The following is a 19,685-nucleotide window of genomic DNA, read 5'->3' as shown; positions in this document are numbered from 1 at the left end:
CACGTGCCCGTCGACCTGGGACCGGACCGCAGCGACGCACGGATGCACGCCAAGACCGTAGGATCCTACGCAGTGCCGTAGGGGACCGCACCGCCACTTCCCAGCAAATTAGGGACACTGTTGCTCCTGGGGTATCGGCGAGGACCATTCGCAACCGTCTCCATGAAGCTGGGCTACGGCCCCGCACACCGTTAGACCGTCTTCCGCTCACGCCCCAACATCGTGCAGCCCGCCTCCAGTGGTGTCGCGACAGGCGTGAATGGAGGGACGAATGGAGACGTGTCGTCTTCAGCAATGAGAGTCGCTTCTGCCTTGGTGCCAATGATGGTCGTATGCGTGTTTGGCGCCATGCAGGTGAGCGCCACAATCAGGACTGCATACGACCGAGGCACACAGGGCCAACACCCGGCATCATGGTGTGGGGAGTGATCTCCTACACTGGCCGTAAACCACCCAACGTGCTCTAGAAGGTGTAAGTCAACTACCCTGGCCAGCAAGATCTCCGGATCTGTCCCCCATTGAGCAAGTTTGGGACTGGATGAAGCGTCGTCTCACGCGGTCTGCACGTCCAGCACGAACGCTGGTCCAACTGAGGCGCCAGGTGGAAATGGCATGGCAAGCCGTTCCACAGGACTACATCCAGCATCTCTACGATCGTCTCCATGGGAGAATAGCAGCCTGCATTGCTGCGAAAGGTGGATATACACTGTACTAGTGCCGACATTGTGCATGCTCTGTTGCCTGTGTCTATGTGCCTGTGGTTCTGTCAGTGTGATCATGTGATGTATCTGACCCCAGGAATGTGTCAATAAAGTTTCCCCTTCCTGGGACAATGAATTCACGGTGTTCTTATTTCAATTTCCAGGAGTGTATATTGGACGTACAGATTAGAGGCCATACAAGGACGAGTGTTCATTGCAGTTGACAAAAATATTGTCTCTACTGAGATCAAAGTCGAGTGTGAAGTTATCTGGTGGCACATAAAAGGTGCAGGTGAAACCAAGTTAATTATTGGATGCTTTTACCAGCCACCGATTCTGCTATTCGAAGATAGTCTATAGTCACTAGCGTGTAAATATCCAGATCATGCAATGCTAGTTGAAGGCAACTTTAACCTACCGAGTATAGACCAGGAGGCCTATGGACTCATTGCAGGGGGTACAGACAGACAGACAGACAGTTGTGCAAGATACTTCTGAACCATTTTCTGAAAACTGTCTTGAGCAGCTTGCTCGGCAGCCCGTATGTACTGGAAATATCTCGTACCCTGTAACTACGAATAGGCTGGATCTTATCAACAGTGTTAGTATAGAAACAGGGATTAGTGATCATATTGTCATTATATCAACTGTGGTTACAAAAGTTGGTAAATCAGTCAAGAAGGCTAGGAGTGTGTTTTTACTAGATACAGCAGACAAGCAGTTGTTAGCATTTCACTTACACAATGAACAAACACCACTTAGTTCCAGTAACGTGGATGTAGAGGGTTTAAGCAGACTGGAAATTGTGGTCTGGAGAGTTATGTGGTTAAGGGATGGAAAACACCAACCACAGTTAAATAACAAAATTTGCAAGATGCTGAGGAAACAGAGGCTGCTGTACTCACAGTTCAAAAGAGAATGCACAAATAATGACAAGCAAAACTTAGTAAAGAGTCATGTGTCAGTGAGAGATCTATGCGTGAAGCATGCAACAAGCTTCCATTCAGTCCCTTGTTGACCAGTCTGGAGTGGCAATTGAAGATAGCAAAACAAAAGTTGAAGTATTAAATTTCACATTCAAGAAATTGTTCACACAAGAGAATCATACAAACATACCATCACTTGACCATTGCACAGACTCTCGTGTGGGCAACATTCCAATATGCATCCCTGGCACAGAGGAACAACTAAAGGAGTGAAAAACAGGTCTGGATGGAATCCCAATTCAGTTTCACAAAAAGTACTCTAAGGCCCCGTATCTAGGTTGCATTTATCATGAATCTCTTTCCCAGTAAAAAATTACAGATCAATACCCCTAACATTGATTTGCTGCAGAATCATCGAACATATTCTCAGTTTGAATACAATAAACCATCTTGAGACTTAGAAGCTTTGTCCAAGAATCAGCATGGTTTTTAGGAAGCATTGCTCTTGTGAAACTCAGCTTGCCCTTTTCTCACATTACACATGGTGAACTATAGATGAAGGGCAACAGATTCCATATTCCCAGATTTCTGGAAAGCATTTGACACAGTACCCCCCTGCAGGCTGTTAACTAAGGTATGAGCATATGGAGTAAATTCACAGATATGCGAGTGGCTCAAAGACTTCTAAAGTAATAGAATCCAGTATGTTGTTCTGGATGGCAAGTGTTCATCAGAAACAATGGTATAGTCAGGAGTGCCCTGGGAAATGTGATAGGAACACTGTTGCTCTCTATATACGTAAATGATTTGGTGGACAGAGTAGGCAGCCATCTGCAATTGTTTGCTGATGATGCTGTGGTGCACGGTAAGGTGTCAAAGTTGAGTGACTCCAGGAAGTTATAAGACAACTTAGACAAAATTTCTAGTTGGTGTGATGAATGGCAGCTAGCTCTAAATGTGGAAAAAAGAAAGTTGATGCAGAAGAGTACGAAGAACAAACCTGTAATGTTCCTATCCAGTATTAGTTGTGTCCTCCTTGACACGGTAAAGACAGGTAAATATCTGGGTGTAATGTTGCAAAGCAATACGGAATATTCTATGTTTTTTGGTCTCCAATGTGAAGTACTGGAAGATTAATGCAGTTTCATCCCCCTCGCTACACACACTATATGAAGGGGCTTCTTTCCCCCACACCCATCGTGCGTAGATGTTCCTTAAAGTTCCCATGACATTTCACTACATCTACATATATACTCCACAAGCCACTGTACAGCGTTTGGTGAAGGGCACCCTGTAACATAACTAGTCAATTCCTTTCCTGCCCACTTGCAGATAAAGTGAGGGAAAACACAACTGTCTATACACCTCCGCATGAGCCTTCATTTCTTCTACCCCATCTTTACGGTCCCCAAGCGAAATGTATGTTGGCGGCAGTAGGATCGTTCTGCGGTCAGCTTCAGCTTCAAACGCGGATTTTCTAAACTTACTCGGTAGTGTTCTTCAAAATAAATGTCTTCTACACAACCCCCCCCCCCCCCCCCCTCTCAGGGATTCCCAGTTACGCTTCGAAATCATGCTGATTGAACCTACCAAAACAAATCTAGCATCTCGTCTCTGAATTGCTTTGATGTCTTCTTTCAATCCGACCTGGTGCAGATCCTGAATACTCTAGCAGTACTCTAGAATATGTCGCACTAGCGTCCTATATGTGGTCATCTTCACAGGTGAACTACACTTTCCTAAAATCCTCCCAATAAACCAAAGTGGACTATTCGCCTTCCTAACATAATCCTCTCATTCTCATTCCCCCCTTATTTTTTTACATTAAGAACCAGTTGCCATTCCATCAAACCAACTAGAAATTTTGTCTAGGTCATCTTGTATCAACTTACAGTCACTTATCCTTGACACCTTCTTGTACACCACAGCATCATCACCGAACAACTGCAGATTGCTGCCCACCCTGTCTGCCAAATCATTTATGTATATAGAAAACAGCAACAGTCCTATCACTCCTTCCTGAGGCACTCCTGCAGTAGTCCTTCCACGAGTTTAGTCTGTCTCCCACTCAATCCCAGGTTTACAGAACTTCCCTTAAAACGTGTCTTTTGCATAATTATGTTGCCACGACTTTCTCTTTGGATCGCATTCCATTGCTCTGTGCGCTGTTTCCTGATCCACCTACATAGTTTATATTTTACCACTGTCTTAGCTACAGTTAAGACAGTTTCCAGTCCAACAGACAGAGTCGTCACACCTGCCCCAGTCAGCCTATCGGCTCATTCACTGGCGATGATTCCTGATTGACCGGGGAACCACAGCAAGGTTACCTTGTTGCTTCCCCTAGCCTCACAAGGGCTTCACAGCATTCTGTGAAGATCTTTTGATCTTGCTGCACAGGTTGACTGAGATTTCGGAGTTGCTCAGGTGTCTGAATAAACAAAGATGCTGCAGTCATTATAGTGCCTGCACCAATTATCCTCTGCACATACACTGACGGCAGATATTCCCGACCGGAATACTGAGGTCTGCTTCTGTAGACAGATGCTCTCTCTAGTCTAGCTGTACTCTGTAAAACCCAGCACCCACACCTTTGTTTTGATCCATCGGTAAACCAGAATAAAGTTTGGAAGGTAGGAGACGAGATCCTGGCAGAAGTAGAGCTGTGAGGACAGGGTGTGAGTCGTGCTTCGGTAGCTCAGATGGCAGAGCACTTGCCTGTGAAAGGCAAAGGCCCTGAGTTCAAGTCTCAGTCGGGCACACAGTTTTAATCTGCCAGGAAGTTTCATATCAGCGCACACTCCGCTGCAGAGTGAAAAGCTCATTCTGGAAACCAGAATATGTTTCAATTGTTACGGTAAAAGGTTTATCAAAGCAGCTGGAAGTTGTTATATAATCATCATTTCACCAAACATTCCTATATTTACCACATTCCCCATATTGGTGTGGTGGATTTTAGGATAGGATATCCAAAAGGTATCCAGTAATTTGCAGTTTTTAGCTTGACTGCATCTGCCACCCCTCTATTTTAACCCACAGGTGTAATAGGGGCACGTTCTGCAAGGTCTCCATTCCAGCAATGGATGACCTGCTAATTCCACCTCTTAAGGCTAAGCACACAGTAATGTCTCAGAATCCGCAACTTGCCAAGCTCCTTAGCTGCCACCTTCTGTTCTACTTTGCGTTCTACCACACTGCAGCATAAATGATCGTAGGTCTTATTACGATGGTGGGTATCCAGACAGAATACCTCTCCCCAAGGTCGACCATAACGTGCAGAATATGATAGGGAAAGGTGAAGCAGCACAAAAGAGGAATTTTTTACCACCTTTTGGGGGAGCTCAGTAATAGCAAAAAAGAGAATGACTCCCAAATAACAGAATTGCTGTTGTTATCCTTTCTCACTACTTTCTAATGTAGAAGGTGATATTCTTTTTACCACAAATGGTATCACCTATTAGATTTGCCTTTCACACATTCACACTTAAAAAAAAAACACCTTGATCATGCCTGCCGGATACATGACAGGCAGGATTTAAGAAATGCCAGTGTTCAATACTGTTATCACAGCTACTATTTTAGGTTTACCGTACTGCTGTTTCCTGCTATCTCGAAGAATCTCTACAAATTTAAAGATTTGTGATTTTGAGAGACAGTGAGTTGCCGAAAATGGGATGGATCTCCCGCTACCACGTAATATATCTTGCATAGCCTGTATCACTACTGAAACATGTACATAATGTGCAACTTGTATCATTATTGAAATGCTTACAGCTGCCTATATGAAATGTGTGTCTGGGGCATAGGTACCCAATCTGATATGGGTGCAGACTTTTTATTCATTACACATTTCTCACAAATTTCTAGTAATGGCTATCTGCAACTCTACTAACTTGAATGTAAAACACTGCAGAGGGAGAGGCAGGCTACTTTGTGCAACTCTGTACCTTGTCCTATGGGAGGGACAAGGACATGTATGAATGAAGAACTCTTGCACATCCTTCTCATAACCTTTCTTTGAGTGTCAACACCAACAACAAGAACAGGTAATCTGCTGGGTGTTTTGTTGTGCTGTACCTGTTTGAGGGAGTTGAGGGCGAGAGCAAACTCCTGGGCGGACTGCCTGATGGACTCGGTACCCTCAGTGCCGGACACGGACGGTCCCTGCAGAGGCGAAGAGGGCTTCGGGTTGTCCAGAGGTGAAAATCCAGTAGCAGGTGCCACCTGCCCAGTCCACGTATAGCCTCCTGCAAAATGAGGCAGGAATATCAATACTATTATTCTAATAATAAAATAATTATACTAATTTTGTGAACTGAGTAAACTCTGGGTGACCAGCAAGCTGTACTGATGCACCCACTACACAAAAATGGAGACAGAATTGATGTTAATATGAGGGTGGTTTGAAAAGTTCTCGGAACAGAATAGGAAAAAAGTACTTACTTCACTGAAACTTTATTTTATTTTTCAATGTAGTCTCCTTGTAGATTAATGCACTTGGTCCAACGATGTTCCAGTGTCTTGATCCCATCTCGAAAACAAGTTTTCTCCAGGCCTGCAAAATAGTTGTCAACTCCAGCTATCAATTCTTCATTTGAAGTGAATCTTCGTCCACTGAGAAAAATTTTCAGTTTTGGGAACAGATGAAAGTCTGGTGGAGCTATATCAGGTGAATAAGGTGGTTGTGGCAACAATTCATACCTCAGTTCGTGCAATTTTACCAGGGTGATGGCACATGTGTGGGCGCGCATTGTCTTGATGGAAGATGACTTTCTTCCTCGCTAAACCTGGCCTTTCGTGTACCTTCTGTTGCAATTTGTCCAGGAGGTTAGCATAGCATTCTCAAGCAATTGTTTGCCCAGTGGGGAGATAATCTACAAACAGAATCCCCTTCGCATCCCAGAACACTGATGCCATGACCTTTCCCACCAAAGAAATTGTCTTTGCTTTCTGTGCTGGCGGAGAATCGGCACGTTTCCACTGCTTTGACTGGTGTTTTGTCTCTGAGGTATAGTAGTGCACACAAGTTTCATCTCTGGTCACAAACCAGTGCAAAAAAACCTTGCTCTCTTCTCCTTAAATGGGCCAAACATTGTTCCGATATTTGCATTTTTGATCCAGTGTCAAAGAGTTGTGGCACCCACTTGCAGATAATTTTTTCATTTCTAATTCTTCAGTTAGAATGTGATGTACCCTTTCAGATGACATCTGACAAGCTTGAGCAATTTCATGTACTTTCACTCGGCGATCCTCCATGGCCATTTTGTGCATTTTTGCAATGATTTCTGGTGTAGTGACACATCTTAGCTGACCACTGCGTGGATCTTCATCTAAGCTCTCCCGACCAAATTTAAATTCATTTGTCCACTTAGAAACAGTTGAATATAAAGAAGCAGAGTCCCACAGTGTATTCTCGATTGGTGTGAATGACCTTTGCTTTCATACCTTTCTTTACTTAGTACTTAATCACTGCTCGAATCTCTATGTTTTTCCATCTTCGCAAATCACTATGCGGGAACAACAGAGCCACGTCACCGCCACAGCTCTGTTCCAAGAGCACTGACGTGGCACGAGTTTACAGGCAACAGTCCAATGAATTATCACGTGAACAACTCGTTGTGCTGGCACTGACCTCTCATCTCATCTTCACAATTTTTAAAAAAGCGATATGTTGGCTCTGCAAATCATAGAAATGAAGATAACTCAGGAACTAAAGGAACCATTCTTGTTGATTATTCATAACTAGGTGGAGAAAAAAATCTCTTATTTTATGGCCAATTTGGTATTATTTTTTTCCAATCCCGGTGTTATTTTTCCAGTGTCAGTACAATTTTTTCACCAAATTCAATAATATTTGCTTACCTTTTTTTGTCAATTGGACTGTTATTTTTTTCTCCTTTTCCATGTTATCTTTTTTCAATTTCAGTGTTATTTTTATGAATGTCAATACTATTTCTTGCAATTTGCATTGTTGTTTGCTGAATTCAAAATTTGTATCAAATTTGGTATATCTTTTTGCAAATTTTCAAGTTATTTCTTGCCAAGTTCAGTATTTTTTCAAATTAAATAATTATTTTTATGAAATTGTTTCATATTTTTCCTTATTTCTGTGCTTTTTCCCAAATTTGATTTTTTGCCAATTTTGGTGTTATTTTTAGCAATTTGTGTTATTTTTTGGCGGTTTTGGTATTATTTTTTGACTAAATTGGTTTTAATTTTTGCCCAATTTGGTGTTAATTTGATGCTACTCTTTTCAGATTTGGTGTTACCTTTTTTCTATACTTGGTCATTTTCTTTGCCACATTCAGTGGTTTTCTTTTTTGCCAAATCTGTTTCTTTGCGTATTTCACTGGTATTTTTTTTTTTAATTTCAGTTTTTTTAGCAAAATTCGGTTTTTTTTTTTTTTTTTTTTTTTTTTTGCAATTTTGGTGCTATTTTTGACTAGTTCATTACATGGGAAATCAACTGTCATTTTAAGATTTTTAAGACTTATTACGCCGGGAAAGCCTACGTAGTCACATTTTAAGATTACACACAAACCTCAGGCCCAAGGGAAAAACAGGCAAAATCCAATTTAAACATTCAAATACTGGTAAACTTGTCCTCAAATTTATAACATTTTGTTTATACAGGAATAGGAAAAAATTTGCAATATTTCATAAAGGCACTGATTTCACATTATTTTGCAAAAAACTGACAACTTTGCTTTACTTTACATGTTATCGTTAGTGTTTTTGGTAAATTTTCCTGTCTCATCACAACTATTTCCCTTTCTATTCTGTTATTTCACCTTCATTTTGGCTATTTTGGATGCTACAAAATGTAGTCTACTCATGTAAATAAACCACAAAGCAGAATCACACTCAACACATCTGTTGTACATTTAGCCAGCTGGTTTGACTCACCGAGTGTTTTGTACATCATCGTGAGGAAGAGGCACATGATGATCGGAGCAACATACTGGATAGTCACCACACACATGTAGTAAAACACAGCCGCTATCTGGAATGAACAGAAAAAAAATAGCAACACTATCTCCCAAGCCACAATTTCACAAAATAAAGCTAGCAATAATATAAATTTAAAACTTTCAAAAACTGAGAAAAAATAAAACTGATTTTCACAACCACTGGATTGTTAGTCTCACTTGCCAACTATAATGATTACAGACAATAATTTTGTGACAATTAAATATATTTAGCTTCAAAGCAATTGCAAGAATTACTAGCACCACACACCTAGTTGGCAGTGTATCTTATGATTCCACAACAATTTGAAAATAAAAACACTTGTCTTTAATATTATGTGAATAGTCCTTGTGTTTATTCCATAAATCAGACACTTGTGTGAGGATACACTTGCTTTATGCATCCATAATCAGCCAGACAGTAATCTGACAGAGCTTGATACAACAACATCAAACTCAAAGAAAATATCAAGCCAAAGACCAAATGACCCACGAGGACACTGACAGACATCAACTTATGTTTCCTAAACAATTAACTCTTTTTTTTTTAATTGTTAGAAAAGGAGTTACAATTAGTTTATTACACTGTAAAGTTTTTTTATAAAATTTATTACCCATTAAATTTTCTCATATATTATCACCAATAATATTTCAAACAATATCAAAAACCATGTAGATGAAATGGGTAAACAAGCAGAAAATATGCAACACTTAACACACTTTCTGAACAGCTGTAGTGAGATTTGAGACTTTCAGAGATGACGATCAAACAACTGGTGCCAAATAGAAGAATGCAACAATAAGCACAGTGAATAGGCGAAAAACATTTGGTCTAAATGGAAACAGAAAAACTGAGAAAATCATCATAACGGTTGTAAGCTTATCGTGGTTCATAGAGAGCTGACTAATGAAATAAGAAATAAAATTCAAAAAACTGCAATCTTTCATAAACTGACTTTTCTAATATAAATATGTAATTATTTATTCATATGAGTTACATATTATATTTGTTGTTTTTGTGGTCTTCAGTCCAAAGACTTGTTTGATGCAGCCCTCCATGCTATTCTATCCTGTGCAAGACTCTTCATCTTGAGTAGCTACTACTGCAACCTACATCCTTCTGAATCTTGTTACTGTATTCATGTTGTTGTCTCCCTCTACAATCTTTACCCTACACACTTCCCTCCAGTACTAAATTGGGAATCCCTTGATGCCTCAGAATATATCCTATCGACCAATCCCTTCTTCTAGTCAAATTGTGCCACAAAGTTCCCTTCTCCCCAGTTCTATTCAGTACCTCCTCATTAGTTATGTGATCTACCCATCTAATCTTCAGCATTCCTCTGTAGCAGCACATTTCAAAAGCTTCTATTCTCTTCTTGCCTAAACTGTTTATCGTCCATGTTTCACTTCCATAGATGGCTACACTCCCTTCAAATACTTTCAGAAACGACTTCCTGACACTTATTATCTATACTCAATGTTAACAAAGTTCTCTTCTTCAGAAACGCTTTCCTTGCCATTGCCAGTCTACATTTTCTATTGTCCCTACTTTGACCTCCATCAGTTATTTTGCTCCCCAAATAGCAAAACTCCTGATCTACTTCCCTCAGCATCACATGAGTTAATTTGACTACATTCCATGACCCTCGTTTCGCTTTGCTTTTCTTGATGTTCATCTTGAATCCTCCTTTTAAACCACTTCCCATTCCATTCAATTGCAATGTCATCATTATTTCTTCTCCCTGCACTTTAATTCCTGCTCCAACTTTTTTGTTTTGTTTCCTTTATTGTTTGCTCAACATACAGATTGAATGACATTGGGGATAAGCTACAACCGTGTCTCACTCCCTTCCCAACCACTGCTTCCCTTCTGTGCCACTCGACTCTTATAACCACCATCTGGTTTCTCTACAAATTGTAAATAGCCTCTCACTCCCTGTATTTTACCCCTGTCACCTTCAGAATTTGAAAGAGAGTATTCCAGTCAACATTGTCAAAAGCTTTCTCTAAGTCTATAAATGCTGTAAACATAGGTCTGCCTTTCCTTAACCTATCTTCGATTAGTTGTAGGGTTATTATTTCCTCTTGTGTTCCCACATTTCTCCAGAATCCAAACAGATCTTCCCGAGGTTGGCTTCTACCAGTTTTTCCATTCTTTTGTAATGGGTTCACGTTAGTATTTTGCAACCATGACTTATTAAACTGATAATTTGGTAATTTTCACACTGTCAGCACCTACTTTCTTTTGTATTGGAATTACTACATTCTTCTTTAAGTCTGACAGTATTTTGCCTGTCTCATACATCCTCCTAACCAGATGAAAGAGTTTTGTCATGGCTGGCTCTCCCAAGACTATCAGCAGCTCTAACGGAATGTTCTCTACTTCCAGGGCCTTGTTTTGATCTAAGTCTTTCAGTGTTTTGTCAAATTCTTCAGCAGTATAATACCTCCCTCCTGTTCCATTTCCATAATATTGCCCTCAAGTACATCACCCTTGTATAGATCCTCTACATACTCCTCCCACCTTTCTGCCTTGCCTTCTTTGCTTAGAACTGGTTTTCCATCTGAGCTCTTTGTATTCAAACAGGTGGTTCTCTTTTCTCCAAAGGTTTCTTTAATTTTCCTGTAGGCAGCATCTATCTCACTCCTCGTGATATATGCTTCTACATCCTTACATTTGTCCTCTAGTCATTCCTACTTAGCCATTTTGCACTTTCTGTCAATCTCATTTTTGAGACATTTCTATTCCCTTTTGCCTGCTTCATTCATTGCATTTTTATATTTTCTCCTTTCATCAATTAAATTCAATTTCTCTTGTGTCAGCCAAGGATTTTTATTAGGCCTCATCTTTTATGTACTTGATCCTCTGCTGCCTTCACCATTTCATCTCAAAGCTACCCACTATTCTACTCTATTCCGTTCCCCTGATCTTGTCAATCATTCCCTAATATTCGCTCTGAAACCATCTACAACCTCTGGTTCTTTCGGTTTTTCCAGGTCCCATTTCCTTAAATTCCCACCTTTTTGCAGTTTCTTCAGTTTTCATCTACAGTTCATAACCAATAAGTTGTGGTCAGAGTCAACATCTGCCCCTAGAAATGTCTTAAAATTTAGAATCTGGTTCCGAAATCTCTGTCTTACCATTAAATAATCAGTATGAAGCTTTCTGGTGCCTCCAGGTGTCTTCCACGTATACAACTTTCTTTCACAATTCTTAAACCCAAGTGTTAGCGATGATTAAATTATTCTTGCAAAATTCTACTAAGTGGCTTCCTCTCATTTTTTCCCCAGTCCATATTCACCTACTAATGTTCCTTTTATTCCTATCAAATTCCAGTCCCCTGTGACTATTAACTTTTCATTCCCCTTAACTATCTGAATTATTTCTTTCATCTCGTTATGCATTTTCCCAATCTCCTCATATTCTGCGGAGCTATAAACTTTTATTACTGTGGTGGGTGTGGGTTTTGTGCCTATCTTGGCTACAATAATAATGCGTTCACTATGCTGTTCATAGTAGCTTATCCTTGTTCCTATTTTTTACTAATTATTAAAACTATTCCTGCATTACCGCTATTTTCTTTCATATTTATAACCCTGTATTCACTTGACTAGAAGTCCTGTTCTTCCTGATACTGAACTTCAAATTCCCACTACATTAACTTTAACCTATCCATTTCCTTAAAATTTTCAAACCTCCCTGCCCAATAAGGGATCTGACAGTCCACACTCCGATCCGTAGAACGCCAGTTTTGTTTCTCCCTATAAAGACCTTCTTATGCTTAGTTCTCGCCCGGAGATCCGAATGGAGGGCTATTTTACCTTTGGAATACTTTACCCAAGAGAATACCATCATCATTTAACCATACAGTAGAGCTGCAAGCACTTGGGAAAAATTACGGCTGTAGTTTCCCCTTGTTTTCAGCCATTCTCAGTACTAGCACAGCAAGGTCATTTTGGTTGATGTTAAGGGGTCAGATCAGTTAATCATCCAGACTGTTGGCCCTGCAACTACTGAAAAGGCTGCTGCCCCTCTTCATGAACCAAATGTTTGTCTGGCCTGTCAACAGATACCCAACCATTGTGGTTGCACCCACGGTGTGGGAATTTGTATCGCTGAGGCACACAAGACTCCCCACCAATGGCAAGGTCCATGTTTCATGGAGATTACCATATTTATTTTACAAAATTTGCTACTTATATCATGTGGTGAGAATCTATCATCTCTTAGAAAAGTAAGCCTCTTCAACAAACTCACACTACTCATTTAACTGATTCATTGTTGCTGCCGATGCAGATGGTAAATAAAGCTGTCAACCAGTCACTTCAGATGAGGCTGTCCCCATCTCTCCGTAACACACCTCCTTCCTAAGAGCCATGTTCAAATTGTTAAGTTTTGTTAGCGATTCTGTATTTATCACGACATATTAAGGAACTAGTACATGAATAAATGCCGAAAAATCAATATTTTAATTTATGTCTTAAAAATTTATCTGTAGTTTTCTGACCAAGAAAAAGTTTACTTAGAGGAAATCGTACAGAAGAAAGCCCCAAAATTAGAGCAATTTGAAAGTGACTGCATGCATGACAATGCTCTATTTCAGGCAAACAGCTCTCTTTTTTAAAAAAAGAATTCTGCTCTCACCACAAGTATTCTTTGCCGTTTGCTATAATGGAAGTTGAAAAGCCTATATATTTAATCAAACAATGGAAAATCCAGAATGGGATGTAACGTGTGTGCATGCGTGCGTGTGTGTGTGTGTCAGTCTGTCGCCTATTTTTGATGAAGGCCTTACTGGCCAAAAGCTTTATATGTGACAGTCATTTTGTTGTGCCTATCTGCGACTCAGCATCTCCACTATACAGTGAGTAGCAACTTTCATTTTTATAGTATTGTTAGTAACTCAGGATTATTAGAGAATTGTTTACAGGGTAGGACTCAAATGAGAGTTTTAAAAGCTGTATATGTAAATGGATACCAAAAATGGTCTCTGTAGGACTAAAACTTTAAAATAGGTGTGCTGGATGCTCTGCTATGTCATAGTGACAAGTTTAAGTTTACGGAAATTGATGGGAGTGCCTGGTGGACTCACTATGCACAGAACTTTGTCATTGACCACAGGAGGCTCTTCAAAGCAGGGGAGTCAGTGGTGCAATCCACGAAAGAATCAAGAACAACACGCAGGAGAAGTAGTCTGAAAAGGAAAAGGGAGAAAGAAAAACAGCAGAAACAAGATGAATATGGACCTGGGAAGCATTAGTTTTAGCACAATAGACAGGGAAACAAGTTTTAACTTTAATCTGAATTTCCTTTTTCGATGTGTTGGTACATATTGCTTACAAACTATTACAGCACAATTTTTCATTGTCATTCCATTCTACAGCTGATGGTAGTCATTATTTGCAATTGTAAATTCATTCGGTGTTTTAGATAGAAGGCTGAAATTTTATATAGTAGTTTAAGACATAGTTTATTGAAAATCAGAGACATTCTAAAGAAAAACTATAAGTTGCTGAAATTTTTATAATCATTATTAACAATTTTTTGAACCATAATTTATGACAGCAACATCTTTTTGAAAGTCTGCTTTAAAGATAGTGGTGAAAAGAACTTCCATAAAAAATATGAAGATTTTACTTCATTTTATTTCGAGATATGCGTACCTGTGCTGTACATAAATAATTGATTTGCTTTGTTTCACTTGAAACACAAAATACAATTCAGAAGAAAAGTGTCGGAGCAAACTCTTCTCAGTAAAAAAATAATACAACTTCTCAGACACAAACAGGCACACATCTGGAATAAATGAAGTGGGACGTGAAGCCTATGTCACTGATAACAACTAACAATGAAGGTAAAGCATTCGGAATAACTGGCCTACAGGTAAGTTTCTATATGTCACTGGAAAGTCATATGTCCTGCACGGTGGCTTCCGACCGGGCTCTGACTGATGGGCTGCTAAGAGCCGGCACACAAATTGATGCAGAGCTCCAGTGGGGCTAACTGCCAACCTGTTTGCCTGCACTGCCCTATATAGCCGATCCAGTTCTGCACACATGCACAGTGGAGAAAACAAGTCCCTGGCACTTAGCACCTCCGTTAGGCTTCTCCTGACAGCTGTCATCGACTATTTATAGGGAGGCAACATCCTGTATGTACAAGCAAACTGGTGCTGCTTCAGTGTCTGAGGGGTTGTCGTTCCCTTTAGGCAAACAGCGTGTACACGGCATACACGTCACAATGTTCCCAAAAGACCTGTTAAAAGGTGGTACGCATTACATGGGCTTATAACTCTTATTCTTTGAGCTACTCTATTAAGAAAACTGACAAATTTGTCAAGATTTCCCCTTCTGTTCAAAAACAAGTTCCCTTAACACAAGACTGTTTCTCCGTCTCTAACTGTGTCAAAATGTTTTTGGAACTTTCATCCAAATCGATTACATCAGTCACAGTGGTTGTGCAGTTTATTACAAATGTGTTAATGTGTCCTGCTGGAAATGTCACAAAAGCTGACAAATAGCCTCACGAAAACAGGTGACAGTTACTGGTGTATGACAAATATGAGACATGTGCTACTGCTTTCATTAGACACAGACACTACCTTTTTCTGGAGTTCAGTATTGGTGATACGGCCAGCTTCCTTCTTCTGCTCCTCCAGGCGATGGTAGGCCATGTTGAGGTATGCTTGTAGGTATGTGGGCATCAAGACTATCCTCAAGATAATTGCGAAGACCACCAGCCACAGCCTCATTGTCTCAAAAAGTTCTGGTGTCATGCTGGGGGAAAAGAGAAACAATATATTTTAAAAAGCTGGTGCCACACAGCTCGTAAATATTTGAAGAACATCATGATTTACCACTAACAGATGCTGCTAAAGTTTCTTTACTGAACTACCAGTTTTGGTCCACGGGCCTCATCATTTTCATAAAAACACTTACAGCATTATAATAGTTGATAAAAAATCAATGGTGTCACACAACAAAATCCACAAAATCATCACTGTTGTCATATAACAATAGAAATTATACTGTCAGTCATAAAATGTCCCAAACAGTGCACTCATTCACGTGCGGCACAACCTCAGATTGGAGAATGATGGAGAAGGAAAGAAGCTGAGCCCTTTCGAGGGAACCGTGCCGTCATTTGCCTTAAGCCGGGGGCAGCCAAGATTTCGGCTCGTGGGCTGTACCCTGGCACAAGTACCATAGTGCTCAGCTCTGCTGCACGTTTCCCTCCCACCGCCATATCGTGTCTGAACGTGAGGAGCGGTGAGAGAGGATAACTGTAACCGTGCCACATTTAAATAGCAGTGCAGTCACAATGCATACAACTTGGTTTTATATTTCACATTTCTCAACAACATAGATGACAACTAAAATAAATTTTCAGCATTATTTAATTATTTTTGGCACACTGAAGACAATTTTTATCTGGTATCAACTGCCTACATACAGACAGACACAGACAATTTCACAGATTTTTGCACTCAAGTTGTTACATAGTTTTAACTTATTTAGTTTCATAATTAGAAAAAGGTCTTTCACACAAATATGTCAACCAAAATATTGTAACAATCAAACAATGGAAAACCAGGATGGAATTTAACAATAACAGTGAAAGAAAGTTGCTACTCACCATATAGCAGAGAGGCTGAGTCGCAATAGGCACAACAAAAAGATTCACACAATTAAAGTTTTCAGCCATTAAGGCCAGAGCGGTTCGTAAGGCAAGAGAAAAACAGGAAAGAAAGAAGGATGGACATTAAGTGTAGTGGATGCAAAAGAATGTAGTTACAAAGGAAACCTTAATGGCCAAAAGTTTCAATTGTGTGAATCTTTTTGTTGTGCCTATCGCGACTCAGCATCTCCACTATATGCTGAGTAGCAGCTTTCCTTCTCAAACATTGTAACAGTTTTGCCACGTCATTATTGAGATGTGGAAACTCTACCTGAGGAAAGCAATATAGACGTCCTGGACCGCTTTAACATAAAAGGATTTGTCATTAAAACAGGAATTTCCTTGCAGATCAATCAATGACATCTGCTCATGCATAGGAGTGCTTTACACTGATCTAGCAGTTCAAAAACAATGTACAACTGACAGTGTTCTCAAAACGTTTAAGAAAATATGTCTGTATTTCTTTCAAGGTCACAATGAATTCCTTTAAGTCTCACATTTTATTTAGCTACAATGAGCTTAGAAAACTGGACTGTGTCAAAAAGTCTTCCTTCTACAACATAATTTAAAAAAAAAAAAAAAAAAAAAATGCATCATTATATCAGATAAGTTGTTCCTCACCTTCCAATGTCTTAATGTGGGCGGTGTGCAGTCACGTCCACTTAAAATGCGAGGTCTTCAATTCATTCCAGGCATTTTAATTTTCTTTCCTGCTCTATATAAATTCAACAATAGAAAGTTTTAGATCAGAAAACTGTTCCAGGCTTACCTATTGACTTAACGAACATACTTTTCAGAACATATACATCTGCATACTCTTCATTCAGTTCCTTCTAAAACAGTCGCAACTGATAGTGGAATAATGTGCGCGTTTACAGAAATTTTACTACTTGTAACACCAATTTCCTCACGCGTTACATGGCTGAAAATTCAGCACAAGGTACTTCTTGACGTACCGAACAATGAATCCCATCTGTCAATTGTTTTAGTTCTTTGCTCTTTCATTGTCAACTAAGTCTTCAAATTCTTTCTGCACAGTATTGTAATATTGTTTCCTAGCAAATTTGCTGAACCCATTATGTATGCGACTGCACCATGTATGTTGGGAATTCTCATCCTTCTCTTTTGGCAATCCCATTTATTTTTAAAGGCTCGCAACGGGAGATCACTGGAGTGCCTCTTTTTGTGCAAACATCTACTGGACCTGCGAGCATCCACGAGACCACAAACAAATAGCAAAGGGAGTGCTGACATCACAATTCTGCCAAACTGAAGACAGTTGTGCAGACCGAAAAAGACACTCCACAATATTAAATGAAATGACGTGCTGTACCGAGTACTTCCAGGAAAGAATGAGCAAAGGCGACAAGGGCAGAGCCTCGGGCCGCCTGTGGTCCACACGCTCGGCCCACATGAAGTTCTGCACACTGTGGCCAGCTCTGCCTTCAGCGATTTAGTGAAATCACAAAAAACCGAAATCCATGAAATTTGGCATAATGTGACCAGCCTTCCTTAGGGAAATCACTGAGAACCTAAATCTGGACAGACAGATGCAGGTTTGAACTGTCGCCCTCCTGAAAGCGAGTCCACTGTGCTACACCACAAGGGCTCGACTGCGGTGAGCAGTGATTTCGGTTGGGGTGAGTAGTGGCATTACAGAAGAGGCAGGAGTGCAGAGAGTGAGGTATAGCAAGATAGGAGTGAGGAAAGATGCTGCAGTGCTGCCTGTGGGAGTGTGCACGGAAGTGGCACGCACAGAATAGTGGGCATAACGAGGCTGCATTGGGTGATGGGTAGAGGGCAGGGTGGGGGGAGGGATGGAAGCAGAGAAGGGGAAAGGTGTATGCAGGTGATTCACTGAGTCACCTTCCGTGATGTCGACCTCCATCTCGAGGATAGCTCCACCAGTACCTCTGTCCACATCATACTTACTGACCACCAACAATACCTCTGTTTCAACAGCCGTCACCTATTCGACCCCAAGAAATGACCCAGCCAACTGTGGTCATCACGCTTGCTGCAATGAACAGGCCCTTCCCAAATATGCCTCACAGACCAAAATTATCCTCCCCTGGACCAAAAAACAGATCTTCCGCAGTTTGTCTACCCTATCACCTACCGTCTCCCACGTACCTACTATCTGGCCACAAAGGAGGGTCTCCCTCGTGACTCAGTACTACCCAGGACTGGAGCAACTGAATCGCATTCTCTGGTAAGGTTTTGACTACCTCTCATTGTGCCCTGAAATGAGGAATATCCTACCCACTATCTTCCCACCCCCTAACATTGGTATTTCTCCGTCTACCGAAGCTAAAGCTGTGCAATGTCTTTACCCATCCCCACTCCACCCTGATTCCAACCTCTTGGCCCATGGCTCATATCCCTAATACATATATACAGGGTGGAAAAAAATGTTACGAAATTTTAACCCTGGATAGCTGATGCCAGTAGCAATGAAAATTACTCATGCTGTAAACGTCAACAACGCACCATTTTTTAACTACGGAAATTTGGTGCCACACGCTCCAGTTGGCTGTGGAATTGCTCTGTTGCCGTTCATCGGTTGACAGGCAGTGCTATGGTTATCATTTCACACATACGAAAATCTCTTGCCCTGTCACTGCCCCAGTGTGACACACACATGTCAAATAGGTATTGCTGTTTGTCTCCACCTCACATCAGAGGCATTCACATGTAAGCTGCGCTTTGGAGCACACACACACACACACACACACACACACACACACACACACACACACACACACACGTCACCAATGATTTAGTAATGCAGTAAGCATGGCAGCTCAGTATTCATTTGAAGAACAACGAGATACGGTATATGTTGATGGACTAGCCGACAGTAATGTGCACGAAGCTCGACGGTTGTATGAGGAACGGTACCCAGCAAGACTCCACACCCACAAACGTTTAAAGCAATTCACCAGCGACTTGGTGAAATAGGCTCATTAGCGGAATATCACGGTGATGCTGGAAGACCTGGAACACGATGGGATGCTGCATTTGAAGAGACTGTTCTCGAGCACTTCGAGGAAGCACCTACGACAAGTACTCGAGGGGCTGGACACAGCACGGGGGTCACTCATCGGTTAGTCTGGGAGGTTTTGAGGGATGACGGCCATCATCCATTTAGTTTCCACCCTGTCCAAGACCTAAATCCCGCTGCAGACTATGAACAAAGGCTAGGGTTTTGCCAGTGGTTTCTGCAACATGTTGTACGACATCATGACTTCCCCACCACTGTGTTGTTTACCGACGAGTGCACCTTTCATCGGATCGGCCTTTACAATACTCGAAACGTTCATTACTGGGCAAGGGTAAATTATCACGTCACGTATGTCTACGGACATCAGGGATGATTTTCACTCAACATTTGGGCAGGTATTTTGGG

The 19,685-nt window shown here is 40.9% G+C and overlaps 1 protein-coding gene across 1 annotated transcript in view; it reads right to left on the bottom strand.

Annotated features, from left to right (window-relative positions):
* The window catches only part of LOC126428051 (transmembrane protein 161B), a 100,463-nt gene that overhangs the window by 4,448 nt on the left and 76,330 nt on the right, over positions 1-19,685 (bottom strand). Inside the window, exons 9-11 of the mRNA XM_050089928.1 lie at positions 15,201-15,375; positions 8,534-8,630; positions 5,705-5,874 (exon numbers count right to left, since the gene is read on the bottom strand). Of these exons, the coding sequence (XP_049945885.1) occupies positions 5,705-5,874; positions 8,534-8,630; positions 15,201-15,375 (442 nt within the window). The remainder of the gene's footprint in view (positions 1-5,704; positions 5,875-8,533; positions 8,631-15,200; positions 15,376-19,685) is intronic.

Source organism: Schistocerca serialis, chromosome 12 (assembly GCF_023864345.2).
Source record: "Schistocerca serialis cubense isolate TAMUIC-IGC-003099 chromosome 12, iqSchSeri2.2, whole genome shotgun sequence".
Lineage (NCBI taxonomy): Eukaryota > Metazoa > Arthropoda > Insecta > Orthoptera > Acrididae > Schistocerca > Schistocerca serialis.
The sequence above is the reverse complement of the archived record's forward strand: the minus strand, read 5'-3'. Positions and strand labels throughout refer to the sequence as shown.